At 33.2% G+C, this 17,139-nt stretch overlaps 2 protein-coding genes across 5 annotated transcripts; both read left to right on the top strand.

Moving 5' to 3' along the window:
• Positions 1 to 2,433: 2,433 nt before the first annotated feature.
• On the top strand, positions 2,434 to 6,548 carry LOC123891281 (probable serine/threonine-protein kinase WNK5). Of its 2 annotated transcripts, none has more exons than XM_045941121.1 (7): positions 2,434 to 2,522; positions 3,047 to 3,312; positions 3,498 to 3,721; positions 3,973 to 4,130; positions 4,234 to 4,525; positions 4,944 to 5,303; positions 5,957 to 6,548. In XM_045941121.1, the coding sequence occupies exons 1-7, from the start codon at positions 2,436 to 2,438 to the stop codon at positions 6,376 to 6,378; spliced, it is 1,809 nt and encodes a 602-aa protein (XP_045797077.1). In that variant the 5' UTR covers positions 2,434 to 2,435; the 3' UTR covers positions 6,379 to 6,548. The 2 variants fall into 2 exon arrangements, with proteins under 2 accessions (XP_045797077.1, XP_045797076.1); XM_045941120.1 differs by having other exon boundaries at positions 4,944 to 5,114.
• Positions 6,549 to 9,473: 2,925 nt separating this feature from the next.
• Positions 9,474 to 13,408, top strand: LOC123891282. 3 transcript variants are annotated; one of them, XM_045941124.1, is made up of 4 exons: positions 9,474 to 10,289; positions 11,265 to 11,399; positions 11,552 to 11,592; positions 12,983 to 13,135. In XM_045941124.1, the coding sequence occupies exons 1-4, from the start codon at positions 9,853 to 9,855 to the stop codon at positions 13,003 to 13,005; spliced, it is 636 nt and encodes a 211-aa protein (XP_045797080.1). In that variant the 5' UTR covers positions 9,474 to 9,852; the 3' UTR covers positions 13,006 to 13,135. The 3 variants fall into 3 exon arrangements, with proteins under 3 accessions (XP_045797080.1, XP_045797078.1, XP_045797079.1); XM_045941122.1 differs by having other exon boundaries at positions 9,480 to 10,289; positions 11,265 to 11,592; positions 12,983 to 13,408; XM_045941123.1 differs by having other exon boundaries at positions 9,484 to 10,289; positions 11,268 to 11,592; positions 12,983 to 13,408.
• Positions 13,409 to 17,139: the final 3,731 nt, after the last annotated feature.

Here is a 17,139-nt window from a genome sequence, read left to right on the forward strand (position 1 = left end):
TCTTACATTTTGAATTATTTTTCATGCTCTTTCTCGCATTTTCATTCAAAGTGTATATTGATGTGAAATTAAAAATTCTGAATAATTGGTTAGAGTTTTGACTGTTTTTATGTATCTCTCTACCTGCGCAGTGTGTAGTCTACTTTACGATTTACAGTACTTCTCCAGTCTCTACCATAGAACAGCAACCGTTGTCTCCGCTTTTAGAAGAAATAGCCAAGAGCAATTCAAAGTTGGTGTTGATTACATTGACAGCTACAAAGCAAAGGCAAAGGTTATGCATGCATGGACAATTGTCGTTGCAATATGTCGACAAAAGCATCATCATTAACTTCATTATTGCCACAAAGTGAGCAAATCAGAAATTCATAGTACACCACTTGGGATCCAAAGTGGGAGATAGACAGAAGTCACACAATTCATTGACTATGACAATCATATATTCCCTTTCAAGTTCTCTTCATCTCTTAAAAGAGTTGCATGAGTCTATTTGAACATAAATATAATAGTACATCCAAATTATCAATTGGTCCAGTGGTAATTAGCGTTGGATTTGGTAGAGATTATCACAATTTCATTCCCTTCAACTGCAATCGGAATGAGGTTGAAACCACTTGATGTCAGAACTGACCTCAAATCAGATTAGGCAATCCAGTTTGCCAAATGCGAGTGGTGAAAAAAAAATAATAATACATGGAAATTTAATATTTTTGTGGTGGTAGGATTAGATCTATATATAATAAAGAAATGTAATTTTAGGTATTTAACCGGGTCTCATCCGCATATATCACTTATTTATAATTTTTTTAATAGAAAATGTTAACTCATGTTTTCGGGGTAAATAAGTCTCAACCAAATATAGTAATATTATATTATTTTAGAATTTGTATAATCAAGTCAATATTTTTCAAATATTAAAAAAAATATTATTTTCAATTTAAATTTACTCTGTTTTTGTTTTCGTAATTAGTGTACAGGAATATTAGTTAGCATGATCCTATTTTAATAATAGTATCTAATAAACTCGGCATCTAAAAAAATAATACTAAAAAAATATAAGCAAAAGTGAGTCAACAAATGTAAATGTATTTAGTCCAAATTTTAAACCAAATACATCAAGTTTGTTTGACACACTTTTAGTTATATTTTGGGACGGAGGATTCACTAAAGTATGAGAACGAAGCATTTACTTATAATTAAAGTCAAAAAGAGAACTTGTACAAAAAAAAGTCGAAAAGACACATTTCAATTTTTAAATATTAAATAGTGTGGATCCAACAAATAGAGAGGAACTTACTTTAGTCTATAAGTTACATTTTCTTTCTCCCTCGATCAATGTACCCAATAAATGTCGCTTCGACTGTATTGAAGTTTCATAATATCCATTCAACTGGATCTGTATTATTGATGACATTAAAGTCATTGATTGGATTTCCACTAGATTGACTTAATCCTTCAACCTAAAATAAATGAACACCGCACCAAGGCGAAAAAAATCACCTTACCAAGACGGAAAAGTATGATATAAAATCAAAACAAACACCATCAAACTAAAACGACAAAAAATAAAAAAATAAAAAAAAGGAAAAGTCCAATATGATGATCATCCAAACTCCTTAATAACCCAACATCACTATCTTTCTCCAAGTCACCCACCAACTTTCTTACACAATCCATAATTCATACAAATTAAAGTCCTCATTATTTCCTTTCTTTTTTCCCTACCACCATGAAAAGTATATGTGCAATCCATTCTCTCTTATTTTCCCTACCATAATATTTCCCATACATCAAAACCTTGCTCTAATATCCACAAATATTTTCATCAAACCATGTCCATCTTTTCTTCAAATTTATAAGCCATGTTATGTTACTTTCCTATAACTTTATGTAGTCTTTTCATTTTCTGAAGAGACTCTTCACTCTCTTCAAACACACTTTGTCTACAATCATCTCATATTACACCAAGCACCACCTATATACATACACAATTAATTAAACCCTCTTACTCATAATTCGAATTATGTAGTGTGTGGTCACATTCTAGATCATAATAACTCATAAAACATTATTTGTTTTATAACTTTAATTACTCACATGTATGATTTATACAAAACGATTTCTTTGTCCTCCAATATATGTGTTATCTCTCTCTCTGTCTCTCTTTTCTCCCCTGTAGTTTCTTCTTGACACTCTTACACCAATGCTAACAACCCACATCTACAAATTTTCACGTGGAATTGTTGAAATGATGACAATGACAATGACAATGTTTAGTGTTAGTGTTGTTGTCTACTCAAGGCTATTATTACTTGGTGTCTTCTCCCTTGAGATTATATATAACTATATTATTTTGTTACTAAACCTCTTAGTTCTATTATCTACATTATTCTACAATCATAATTGTGTGATATAGTCACTAAAAGTCTAAAACTATGTACAAGGGGAGATTTTGCACTTCAGGTGAGATTAAGGCTCCCCTTGGATATGCTGAAACTGACCCAACTGGTCGATACGGTCGAGTAAGTTCTCTCATCATACTCATTTTTATATATGGAGTTATGATTATTTTTTTTTCTTTTTACTGTTTGATGTGATATGCAAAAAGGTAACTAATTTGTTGAGTACAAAAAGTTTGTGAGTGTAACTTCGACAATTGTATTAGGGTTTTTCTATGTCTCCACAACTTTAAACCAATCGCAATTGAGATCGCATAACTATAACCGTATTTTAAAACATTGATTTCTACTATTAGCTAATTTAAGCAGTTAAATAGCATATGTTTGATTCTCATTTGAGTTTGGTCCATAGGCTTGGGAAGTTGGGACATAAGGACTTAACTCTTTTTATTTATTTACAATGAAGTCAATGAGAATCGAACATAGAACCTCATGTATACTACCCAAACCCATTACCACTAGACAAATCTACTAGCTGGGGACTTTACTATATACATGTAATTTGATACACTAGCTTTTTTTACACTGATAATTTTGATTAAAAGTGTATCCAGTATTCAATATTAGTATGTTTTTGGTGCTTGTAGTTCAAGGACATTCTTGGCAGGGGAGCTATGAAAACTGTATACAGAGCATTTGATGAGTTCCTTGGGATTGAAGTGGCTTGGAACCAAGTCAAACTTGGTGATGTTTCTCATTCACCGGATCAACTTCAACGCCTTTATTCCGAAGTTCATCTTCTTAAGAACCTCAACCATAAGTCCATGATGATCTTCTATGGTTCTTGGATCGATATCAATGGAAAAACCTTCAACTTCATCACTGAATTGTTCACCTCCGGCACTCTTAGAGAGTAATCAACTAACCAACCATTCAATATTTCTTAATCCATCTTATATGTTATTGTAGACTTAGTATATATAAGTTGTGTTTGCCAGAATTACGTTGAATCACCGTAATTCTGACAAGCCTATTGTAATACTAAACATGCACTTAATTTGTCATCTAGATTTTTCGATAACATTTTCGCCTATACAGATATAGGCAAAGGTATAACAAAGTAGATATTCGAGCATTGAAGAATTGGGCGCGCCAGATTCTAAGTGGTTTGGAGTATTTACATAACAATAATCCTCCCGTGATACATCGAGACCTCAAATGTGATAATATATTTGTCAATGGCCATAAAGGAGAGGTCAAGATTGGTGACTTAGGTCTTGCAGCTATACTTTCTAGATCCCAAGTTGCTCAAAGTGTCATAGGTAAAAGCCTCTTGCTCGTTTTTTTGTTTTGGTAATTATGCAATTAGTAAAGGGTAAAGCCTCTCGCCGCATCAACACATCTTGACCATTGGTCTGAGATCGAACAATTTGTATTGGAAAATTGATATGGTGAAAGCAAAGTATTGGCTGTTAGATCTATACCATACAGTCAAGATGTACCGATTATAGTGACCGGTGACCGTGAGATATTTATAAATTAAAAAATTATGTTTGATGTGACCAATAATCAGGTACTCCGGAGTTCATGGCACCAGAACTATACGAAGAGAAATACAATGAACTTGTAGATATATATTCTTTTGGGATGTGTATGATAGAGATGTTTACACTTGATTTTCCATACAGCGAGTGCTCAAATCCAGCTCAAATATACAAGAAAGTAACCGCGGTAAGCTTAATTTAAAAAAAGCACACTTTGACTTAACTATATTTTCAAAAGCATTAATTTGATCCAAGTTCATTCACAAACTTTGTCTAATTTGATGTACTAGGGGAAGCTACCAAATGCATTTTTCAAAATCAAAGATTTAGAAGCACAAAGGTTTGTGGGAAGATGTTTATCACATGCCTCAAAGAGACCATCAGCAAAAGAACTATTGATGGACCCATTTTTTGCCAAGGAACAACTTGAATTGTCATTGCCAAGCACAACATTATCTACAAATCAAACATTTAAGCATCTTTCTATAGGTGATCGAACAAGTAGAAATATGACAATCACTGGGTCCATAAATGAAGAGAATAACACAATTTTCCTTAAAGTGCGGATATCTGATGAAATAGGTGTGCAAAATTTCTTCTCAACACTTGAAATTAATTTGGATATCTCTCTTTAGTCTTTAGGGAGAAAATATGACATTTAAAAATAAGAAAGACGGATGCAACCTCAATAGTTGTCACTCATATATTAGAAACTTCGGTTCCTTTTTCACAATTTTTACGCATTAACGAAGTCAGTGCAACAGTGACCGTTGGATCGAGATTAGACAATCTAAATTTCAGGCTCAGTATTAATTTCATTGTTTTTAAGAACTCAATCTGCATTGACTTTTAGACACCGTCTGATCTCGATCCAATAATAATCGATGTACTAACTATGTGAGTGGATGTAAATTGTGATAGTACGATCCAAATTCGGATTTAAATGCCTTAATTTTTCTTATAGTAAAATCCTAAAATTTGTAGTGATTTTTAAATACAGGGCAAACAAGGCATATATTCTTTCCATTTGACACAAAAAAAGACACTGCTATTAAGGTGGCAATGGAGATGGTAGAAGAACTTGAAATTAGTCACTTGGATCCATTAGAGATAGCTACAATGATAGATAATGAGATTTCAACATTATTTCCAACTTGGATGGATACTCATGGTAAGTGTGAGAATCAACTACAACATAGCTTTAACTATGAAGAAGATGATGATGATGATGTTAATAACCAAAATCCTTTTGTCTTGTCATCATCTTGTCCTTCTTCACCTCATGATTCTCTCACCAAGTCTATCTCTAAGACCCACTTTTGTGGGAAGCATGGCTTGTTTCCTCAAGAATGGAATCAAGGTACATGTACACTAAATAGTAAATATTGCTTCATTTGTTGCACAAGAATTAGTAACTAATAACAAGATTTATTTTTTATTTTTTTAACTAAAGTAACGAGAATTAGTGATGAGTTAATTTTATTTTTATATTTTTTGATAAATAATGAGTTAATTTTTTAAATTAATATTTGTCATTGATTATAAAATAATTGATTAGGTCAGTTAAATAATTACCAGCTAAGATAATTGAGTTTGAAATAAGTATTTATATTTTCAGAGTAAGGAAGTCAATCGGGTCGGACGATGGTGGTGAGTACTCCACCACCACCACTCAAAGTGCCTCTGTTCATGTCTCTGTTCCTAATCTTAAGGATTTTTTTCCTTGTACCTACAGATCTTGGTCGAGAGGCGACTCATAAATATAAAAAATAATTAATTTTTTATTATTTTTAAGAGATATCTCCGCATCTATACTCTTCGAGTCGTATATTTGAGAATTTTTCTCAAAAAAAAAGTCTTATCTTTGAGAAAATCTTAAATAAAAAAAAATAAACTAAGAATCAAAATACTAATTTTAATTTTTGAATTTTACAGCTCATAATTTTAGTACTATGATCTAAAATATATTTGCTCATACTATATTGTGTCACCTATGATCTATAATATTTGCAGATCTATTTATTAATGATGATGGAAGCTCTCCAAGCTCAATGAATTCCTACAAGTGTTCAAATATCCAATATCATGAAGATGAGCATTGTCCAACAATAGTTGAAGAAGCCATATTCAAGCATAACAATCAAAATTGCACAAGATCATGCCAAATAGAAGAGGGAAAAACAAGTAATTTCACTAAACAATTTTTGTACCCGAAAATGGACTCCTGTGGTGGTTGTAGATGTGGTGGTGGGCATGGGTCGAGCCACCACAAATTGTCGAGGATAACAAAGAATCGTTTAAACATCGACGAACATAGGAGCTTGCAACTTCAACGATCACAATTATTGGAGGTGTACAAGAGACGGATGATCAACACAATTGCCACCATGGAGGGAATTGGATTTCAATATCCGGATGGACGTCGTACACGTTGAAAATTTATACAATATTGAAATTTGGAAGGAAAAAAAGTTGGTTTTTATGTGTTTGTTGTTGTCTTGAATTGCTTCGCTTTATAATATTTGATTTGATGTGTGAAAGTATTTATTAGAAAAGTAATAAAATTAAGCATTTTTACCATTTGATGAGATGTATTGAACGCTGTGATTAAAATTTAAAATGCAATAGTGATTTCTACTTATATCTCATATGAAATATTTGGTACGTAAAATATGTATTATGTCAAAAATTAAGAAGATACAAGCTATTTACTTTCTTTAAAAAAAAAAACTCTTATTTTTTAGTTTAAGCTCAACGAATTAAAATGTAAGCAAAATAAAAGAGTGATTATCTTCAATGTATTTATTCTTCTTTTTTTTTACACAATGTATTTATTCTTTAAAAAGCTTATAAAGTGTTCTTCTTTTCTTTTTTTCATGTAATAACTAAAAAGACAAAAACATCACTACTTTATTTTTTTTCTTCTTTTTCTAGACATTTTTGCCCTGGGTGGCCCAAGTCCAACGGAATCAGCATGCGCGTAGACCCCTTAGCCCATAAAATTAAATTAAATGTATAAAAAAAAATACTAACAATCAAGCTTTTTGTGTGAGTGAGGGTTTTTTTTGGTGAGTGTGAGTGAGAGTTTCTGTGTGCAGAATTTTTTTTAACAATTTGTGCACAATTTTATGTGAGAAAAAAAAGAGCATGCCTCATATTGTAAGAATAACTTTTTTACAGTCAACTAATAACAATAATAATTTTTGCTATGTCACTCCATTTAACCCTGTTTTTTTTGAAATGATATAAAAAATGAATCATTTTTATTAGTTGTCTCTGAAAAATTAATTTACATTTACGGTGTATAACTTTTGAATTTATTGTATGTATATACTTTTTTTAATTCAAAATTGTATGTGTATCTAATCTTTCAACTCGAATATATCTATTATGAACGATAAAATTTGCTCTAAATGGAATAGAACTAGATGAATCCGATGGTGAGGCTCGAAGTGGTTATGGTGGTGTTAGGCTTCTAATACGGTGGTTCGCGGTGGGGAAAGGGCAAAACAAGTTAGCACTTCATCGCTTAAGTCAATATGTGATCAAGGAAGAGTTAAGTGAAAGGTGTTTGAATTGTGTACCTTGGCGCCAAAGTCTTATATATAGAGGAATACAATTATAACAGTCGGTGACAATTGGCAACAACCGGCATAGGGCGAGGGCCGGGCCCAAGGGTCAAGCGATCCAAGCAAAGCTTTTAGGCCAAAAAACAAAAACAAAATTTTTAGCAAGGAAAAAATAAAGTTTCATACTAGTGACAAGCTGAATAGTCCAAAGGTCAAAAAAAGAAGTTTACGCTGAGAAAAAATGTATCATATCAAGAGTCAACCATAAAAAAAAGAGTTAATAATTCATGATTTTTTGTTTTATCGGATTCTCTATATATAAGAACTCCATCACCCATCCCTTTTCTTTTAACTAAAATTATAATTATTAGAATATGTAAATTCCTCTTTCTGAAGTTCGTTTTAGATCTCATATTATGTTTGGCCGACACTGAGCGAGGGGATCCTTTGAGATGAATTTGACGGTCCTAATGGCGTTGTAAAGAGGGTATTAACTACAGGGGGAACACATGAACATTGATGTTCATGGCACATAGCTTACATAGGAAGCCACCAAAATGAAGTGGTTTTGGACTGGACTTAGAGTACATATATAGGCCGTTGGTATTGGGCCTTGACCTAGTCCCGAATAGTTCCCCCCACCCCACACTCAAAATTACATATAGAATGTTATAATAATAGTGGAATCGCTGGTACAAAGTCAAAAAAAGATCCCCCCAGTTGCTTTTTGTCTAAAGATTAGCCGACCAATGGTCCATCTAGATTGTCCACTCTAGACGTGCTTTGTTAGTGTAGTGTTGTCTCTTCCTATTTTTGAGAAATATGGCGCATTATATGCATTTCAAGATTGAGGAGGCGACATGGAGTATTGAAAGGACGCTTGAGGCTTGATAATGGCCAACATGGAGTATATTGAAAGGACGTTTGAGACATGATTTAGATGAATTTGATAACCCCGAGAATGAGAAGAACACTAGGGTGAATAGGATCGTTCTCACCTGAGAGTCGAATTGTACCAGGTGTGCAGGGGTTTCACTTATGGTGAAGTGTCAACCGAGCCTTCTACCGCTATGGTGCGTAATGTTTTCGATGATTCGCTTTTTCGTAGGAGGAAAAACTTTTTTGAAACTACCGATAAACATCCTTTTCTGATGATGAAGTGTTGCGTTTATCAGAAGAAATCGCTAGAAGGAAATTTCATAACCCTTCCTGATTTCCTTCGTGCACAGAAAAAATTGTAATTTAAGTCAAGATTAAGAGAAGAAATAATATATGATAGATATGCATCGACAATTTTAAATAATTTTACATTGTCATTCAATATAAAGCTGTCAATTTATCATATCATAAAATTAATATGCTTGATGATTTTTGATTTGCATCATCTCAACGTATACGGCTAAGGCTACGGTGGACCACCTTTACAAGTGGTCCACCGTGGACAAGTGATCTACCGAATATGAATTTTACGAAATTCACTATTGGATTGAAAGTTTATATCGTATAGATCATGCATAAATTTTTTAAAATTTTTTGAAAATCATTTGATATGTTATTGAGACCCATCAAGATTTACGTTATTTAATAAACCGTTAATCTTGATGTGTCTCAATAACATATCAAATAATTTTCAATTTTTCTAAATTTTTCTATGGATGATCTATATGATATAAACTTTGAATCCAACAGTGAATTTTGTAAAATTCGTATTCGTTATAATGTTATTCACGACTGTTTTACCATGAACCACTTGATAAAGTGACCCATATTAGAATTTACCTATTTATACTAGTATTTTCTAAAAAAAAAAAAAAATCTCAAGATTCTAAAAACAAATACTGTATAGTGTATACAACAATCTCATGAATTAACATTTTCTTTTTCTTCAAAAAAATAAAATAAATAATAATCGCAAAGGCAGGTGGCAAAAGAACAGTTAATGTCCATGAGACACAATAGTGTTCTCCACAGCAGAGAAGCACGTAACTCAAAAGTCGTGCGACCCACGTGAAATCATGTACAGGGTCCCTCTCCTTCCCATTTTTCAGCCTTCCAAAAAAGCTTCTTTCTAACTCCAACAACAACAATAATCATCACCATTGCAATTTTTTCTTTCTTCCAACGACGTCGTATACGATCATCCTTATCTCCTTTAATAACCTCTTTTCATAATCATCATCATCGACGATCGATTCATCAAAACACACCATTAGTTTCAGACCACCACAAAACGACGTCGTCGCTGATCAAATCGCTTTTGAAATTTCGAGTCGGTGATTCTCGTTACGGTAACATTTGCAACGAAAACAAAGACGTTATAACGACGTCGTTTTCGTCGCAATGCCGTTCACACGATGTAACAGCCAGATTCCGGTGCCACTTCCGTCGCCGATTCCTACCGCAAGAGGATCGCGCTCCGCCGCTAACGAGATCTTCAGCCAGTTTCTTGAAAAGCAGCTTCAGTTACCGGAACTTATACTGCCGGAATGTCAAATCCAGACTGCACCGGCGGAAATTGACCTCCGGTTTCTTCCATATGCATCCGCTGGTCTGCTTCTGCGCTCCGCTAAAGAGTTCGGCGCGTTCCGAATACGGTGCCATGGAATCTCCAACTACGAACTCGAAGCTATAACCGAAGAAGTTGAGTGTGTTTTCAAAGAATCTAAAAAGGTTTACGTTGAGCGTAACGGACGGTGCGGTGGGATGATTCCCTGTGTTCGATCCAGCAATGGAGCACTGGAATTCACCGCTCACAACCAAACGCATCGGAAATTTTGGTATTGAATTTTCACTTGTTTGAATTTTGAATCAATGTAGTACCTATTGCATGCAAATCACTTTCCTTTTTTACTTTGAAATTTCCATAAGTGGAGTGTACGGGTTAGAACCGCGACTCTGCATATATATATATATATATATATATATATATATATATATATATATATATATATATATATATATATATATATATATATATATATATATATATATATATATGACAGCTAGTGACATTTTTAGGGATCAAAATGGTTGCTTACTCACAATTTTTATACTACTATATGATCAATTGATTAATCACTTAGTATAAGTTATGATTAGTGACATTTTTAGGGATCAAAATGGTTGCTTACTCACAATTTTTATACTACTATATGATCAATTGATCAATCACTTAGTATAATTTATGATACATTTGTATGTATCAATTTTAGCGATCAATAGTAATTTACACAAATCACAACTATGCACTTTTTTACTTGATGATGGTTGCTCTTTGCCTCCTGGATTGCTCACACCGGAAAAAACACTACCGAATATCTGCCGGAAGATAGAGGGACATGGGGGGATTCCGATCAATTTAGGGGGCAAAGAGCAACCATCTTACTTGATTGGCACCAATTATTTAATGCACAGCTGTTTAGTTAAATTTAAAAAAAAAAAAAAAAATCAGACAGTATTCCAAAACAGAACTAATATTCTAAATCTTAAACTTATTATGTTGGAGAATTTTAGTAGAGGTAATGTTTTTCTTTGGTATACTGTTGATGAAAATTAATTATTTTTAATTTTTTTGCGTATTGCTCTACATGAAAGAATAAAAAAAATGATTTATAATAAATCATCAGAAAATATGTTACTTTATATTCTATAACTAAAAATAATGAATAACCGTTAATAAATGGTCAACTACATTGTCATTCATCTCCAATGGAGACAAAACAAGGTGCTAACTTGTTTTTATGTAACACAAGCAGGGTTCATATGGGAAAAGTAGCAAGTTGTTTGGATAGTATAGTGGAGCAAGTCATAGTAGCTCTACAACAGAACACATCTCAAGATTTTAAGGAGAGGATTCAAGAGACAGAGTCTGTGATTTGCCTTTGCAGGTATCCCCACAACAATACCCCCAAACGAAATGAACACGTCTCGGATAACACAAAGGGCGTATTATGTGAACATGCTTTGCGCTTCTACCTTCCATTGGAGCATTGCATATTTTACGTTCAAACTGAAAGAGGTCCTCTGTCATTTGATGCAGGTCCAGAGCACATAGTTGTCACCGTTGGCAAGCAATTACAGGTAATTATTATCATCTTTTGTTAGCAAGTTTAGTATTGTATTGGGTATTTTTATATTTGGAACTTAAATTATAGTATATGCAGTAAGTTTTGTATGATTGGGTAAGATTCATGTGGTTCTCACCACTTTTAAAATGAGTGCCTCTAAATATAGCAAAAGATATGAATTTTACACAATCTTAGAGAAATAGATGGAAAAGAGTATTAGAGTAGAGGGTTCTATCATTAACATTTACACATTCTTATTAATATTTACAGCTGGAACACCATGTACTACAGTTTTAGATAGATGAAAATTTTATATCAATTTAACAGTCATAACATATAGATGAATGGTGCGTCCACTTTTAATTTGTAAACGAGCTATCCTATATTTTTTTTGACAGAACGTGTTGTCCTATATAAATATTACCACTGGTCCTTAATATAAGAGAAAATTTACTTTTTAGATGCATTAGTTATTCAATGTATCTAAAAAGTAAATTTTCTCTTACATTAAAAATAAGAGGGAGTATTGTACCAAAAAAATAAAAAAAATAAGAGGGAGTATGTGATAACAGAGAATAGAAGAGTTAGACTGGGTTGGGTATATGAATATGTGACAATCAAAACATATTCTTAAACTGGGCTGATATTGTAATTTGAGATTTACTTTTGCCACCCTATTGGTTTCCTCACGTGCCCTACCAAATCACCAAAATACCCCTGTCCGCTACTTAGGTAGCGGACAACATTTTCAAAAAAATCTCATTTTTATAACGTCTGCTACTTAAGTAGCGGAAGGATAAAATAGAAAACGTGTAGGGCGCGCGAGTAACCGGTAGGGTGACAAAAGTAAAAACCTTGTAATTTTAGCATTAACCACTACATGAAGATTAAATCCTTATATTTAACTATAAGGTAGTGGGACACCAAAGGAGTATTTTGTATGAGGTTCAGGTTCAATATCTACCACTAACATATCCTCCTCCCTCAAACAAACTCACCACTAATATTTGTCTATTAAAAAAAAAAACTAACTGAATAAAACCAGACGAAAAGAACTTTCTGTCATAGCAACAACTTTCTGTCATAGCAACAAGTAGTTGATAAGGTTATTGGGGGTTTATTGTCCAATATAAGATAGATTGGTATTTTTTGAAGAGTTACTGAAATTTAAGATGGTGTACTGGTTATGAAATACTTGGCAAAATTGGTTTCCTACCTATGCCTAAAAAATATGTACCAATAGATTGCAAAAGGAAAGAGATTGGAGGAAATAAATCAAAGTAATACATACAAACTCAAAGATCCAATTACTAGTGGAGTATCGTTTTTTAGGTCTAGAATTAGAGGTTCTTTTATTTGATCGACCAGAAACTAACAAAGAATTTGAATTTATGAATGTATAGGAGTGGAGCCACGGTGTATTTAAATGTGTTCCTGGGGAAATGATCTTCATGCCGAGTTTACAGAGTAGCAATGCATCTTTCTCCATAGAGCTTACATGCTTGGTCTCTTCAAATCTAAATCAAATAACAAACAATTTTGACAAGATAATATCCTTAAACGATCAAATCCTTATTGTATTTTGTCTTGTATTTTTATACAAATTTATATACTACATCTTCTCCTGATCCTCAGAACATGGTTGCACCATTTTCTTTTCCTTGGATGCCTTTTGTGTGCAGTGTGGTCATGATGTTGCGCTACCTAGTTACATATTTTTCTCCCTACTTTATTTACAAAGGCCATTTTTATGTACAGTTTGATTGAGTGTAAAGGTTGTGGGTTTTAGTTTAAAACATACCAGTTATGAGATATTGACATGATTTTCTGAGGTGAAATTAGCAAAATTGATGTATAATGCCATACAATATTGAACTTCACAAAACACAAAAAGCAGAGATTTGTATATTGGCAATTTAAACATGCGGCTCATAATTTGTTTGTATTATTATTATTGTAATTGCGGAATGAGATATAGGAAACAGTTTGAGAAGGATGTTCAAATTTTCAATATATGCTACTAACAAACATGCTAACAATTAACACTTGTTTATTAAGAAAATTATTGGATTTCTTGCTTGTCAATGTTTTTTTTTTTTTGGTAGAATCCTTGTTACTTGCTTGTCAATGTTTTATTAGATATATGAAGGAGATTGAGAAGGATGCTCAAAATTTTATTAAGATTGCATTTCTTGCTTACAAAGAAAGAAAGCCATATTATAATTATGCACCTATAAATGAATATTGGGTTAAGATTGAGAAAGTTTGTAAGCCATTAGAAGTATTTTAGCTTAGCTACTCATGTATTTTAGTTTTGCCACATTATTGGATTTCTGTTAATTTGTATCTTGCAGAAGTTTGGAGGGGTAAATTAAGTAAAAGATAATGTGACAGGATACAAATATCTTTATGAGATAAATGGAAGCGATAATGAATATATAGTTGATGTTTTCTCTCCCCACCCCCCGTGATTCTTTTATACCCCCCAATATTTCGATTTTGCCCTTGCAAAAAACTTCGGTTCGCAGAAACCGAATTTTTTCTAGTACAAATTCAAAGTAAATTTCGGGTTTCAAGGCAAAAAAAACTTCAGTTTCTATAAACCGAAGTTTTTTGCAAGGGTAAAATTGAAAATTCAGGGGGTATAAAAGAATCACGGGGGTGGGGAGAGAAAACATCTATATAGTTTGATAAATCTGGGTTGAAATGTAATATTTTAATGGCCATTGCTAGTGTTTTGGACCCTAGTTGTAAATTTCATATTGTGCAAATATGTTTCCCTTAATATACAAGTCTGAAGAAGCTGCTAATGAGAATGTAGGGAGTTATCTTTGGAAGAACTTGAAATGAGAGTGTTTATCATAAGAGAGAAAGTTTGAATTTTGATTTATTTATTTTTTAAAATTTTAAAATATGCACATAACAAAATTAATCTCCGGTGTATACTTAGATAAAAAATTTGTTAGTGAATTTTCTCTTGATTAGAATGTTCTTAACTACAAAAACCACTTTGATTTTAAGCTCAATGAGATATGAGAGTTGTGTGATTTGCTTAAACATAAAAATGTAAAGAATGAAGGAATGAGAATCACACTATTTATTTTGGTTCACTTTCAACTTGGTCTACATTTAGTTCTCACTATCTTGTTGAGATGAAAACGTTCTCAGTTTTTACATTTTCAATCTTAGATCACCACCGGCTATCCAACATGTACTATACAAACTTATCTTAATAGGTCTAACACAAAACAAACACTCAATCTATCTATAAAAAAATACTTGAGAAAAAGTTTCAAGTGATGATGTTGTAATTGGGATCTAAATGGCGCTAAAAGCTAGTTTGAGGTAAAATGATAAAATCAACACACTCAAAATTTGTGATTGATAAAAAGAACCTCCGATAGCGCTTACAGGGCCGTCTCTGTTGTAAAAATTGGACCTAATCACAATAATAAATCATATATTTATATAAGTAATAATCAAATAAAGAATGACATAAAAATAATAATAGATATTATAGAACTTATCTTTATTGATTTCGTCAACCGCAACATAAGCAACCTTGATCTTTCAAACCATGAATGACCTGCAAAATAGTGAACCATGAAACAATACCTGAGGCGTGCTGATCGCACTGTCCTTAAGGATTTATCCGCCTCACAAGCGCAAATACCCCAGGATTCAACAGGTCCTTCCCGGATATGAATCATATCCGAGGTGACAGAACTAGCAAGATATAATAGGCACCAGTGATGTAACCCAGGAAGTAGTAACTCAATTTGTGGGGAAGAAGAAAATAAATAATCTCATGAAAACAAACGAAGGAGGAGCCATTGACAGAAAAAAGTTATATGGCTAGTTACTCCTGTTGGAGAAAAATAGCTTTTGCATTCAAATCAATGTGTAGTTACATGCCAAGAGGCTCATTATATAGGAATACAAGCTAAGTGAATTCCCTAAAAACACTCAACATAACAAACTAACTGAAAAACTACTAACTAACTAGCTTGCTTGTCGGGCAAGTTAGCTTCAAGTCACAATTAGTTCAACATTCCCTCCCTTAAACTTAGTTGTGCTGATCAACTGAGTTTACATCTTCTGCCATATTTGAGCTGTTGCACAAGCCCAACATCTGTTTCAGCTTTTCAAACGATTCCAACTTTAAAGCTTTTGTCATTCAACTGAGTTTACATCTTCTGCCATATTTGAGCTGTTGCACAAGCCCAACATCTGTTTCAGCTTTTCAAACGATTCCAACTTTAAAGCTTTTGTCATTATGTCAGCAATTTGATTTTGAGAAGCACAATGCTTTAATTCAACAATTCCTTCACAACTCAGATTTCTTAAGAAATGAAATCTTATATCTATATGTTTACTCCTTCCATGAAGCACAGGGTTTTTGCTCAATTTGATGGTTGAGCTGTTATCACAGAAAACATCTAGACACTTTTGCTGCTTCAAACCCATACTTTCAAGTATTCTTTTCAACCAGATTCCTTGACATACACAATGTGCTGCAGCAATGAATTCAGCTTCTGTAGTAGATAGTGTGACAATAGGTTGTTTTCTTGATGACCATGATACTGCACCTGATCCAAGCATGAATACATACCCTGATGTACTCTTTCTATCATCCACATCTCCACCATAATCACTATCAGAATAAGCTATGAGTTCAGTTTGATTGTCTTTCCTGTAGAGAATTCCAACCTCAAGAGTGCTTCTTATGTACCTTAGTATTCGTTTGGCTGCCATCATGTGAGTTTCAACAGGGTGTTCCATGAATCTAGCTATCATATGTACAGCAAACATCAGATCTGGTCTAGTAGCAGTCAAATACATCAAGCTTCCTACAATTTGTTTGAACTGTGTAGGGTTTACTTCTTCACCTTTATCATGCTTTGAGAGTTTAGTACCAGTTACTATAGGGCTACACACAACATTACTTTTATCCATCTTGAATCTTTCCAATACTTCTTTAGCATATCTTTGTTGACATACAAAAATTCCTTTTTCACTTTGAATTACTTCAATGCCAAGAAAGTGCCTCATTTTTCCCAAATCTGTCATGTCAAAAGTTTTCATCATAGATTCCTTGAATCTCTTGACCATAACACTATTGTTTCCAGTAAAAATCAAGTCATCAACATAGAGGCTAATGATCAACAAATCAGCATCACCATTTCTCTTTACAAATAAAGTGTGTTCATGAGGGCATTTTTCAAATCCTTCCTTAGTGAAGTATTGCTCAATTTTGCTATACCAAGCTCTTGGAGCTTGTTTCAATCCATATAGTGCTTTGTGAAGTCTATAAACTTTGTTCTCACTACCTTCCTTTATGTAGCCTAAAGGCTGTTCTACATAAACTGTCTCATTTAGTTCTCCATGGAGGAAAGCACTCTTCACATCTAGTTGGTATACTATCCACCCCTTCATTGCTGCAATAGCCAATAAGCATCTTATTGTGTCCCATCTAGCCACAGGTGCAAACACCTCCTTGTAGTCAGTGCCATATTTCTGAGCATACCCTTTGGCTACACACTACAAGAAAACAAAGGAT

This window comes from Trifolium pratense, linkage group LG6 (genome assembly GCF_020283565.1).
Source record: "Trifolium pratense cultivar HEN17-A07 linkage group LG6, ARS_RC_1.1, whole genome shotgun sequence".
NCBI lineage: Eukaryota > Viridiplantae > Streptophyta > Magnoliopsida > Fabales > Fabaceae > Trifolium > Trifolium pratense.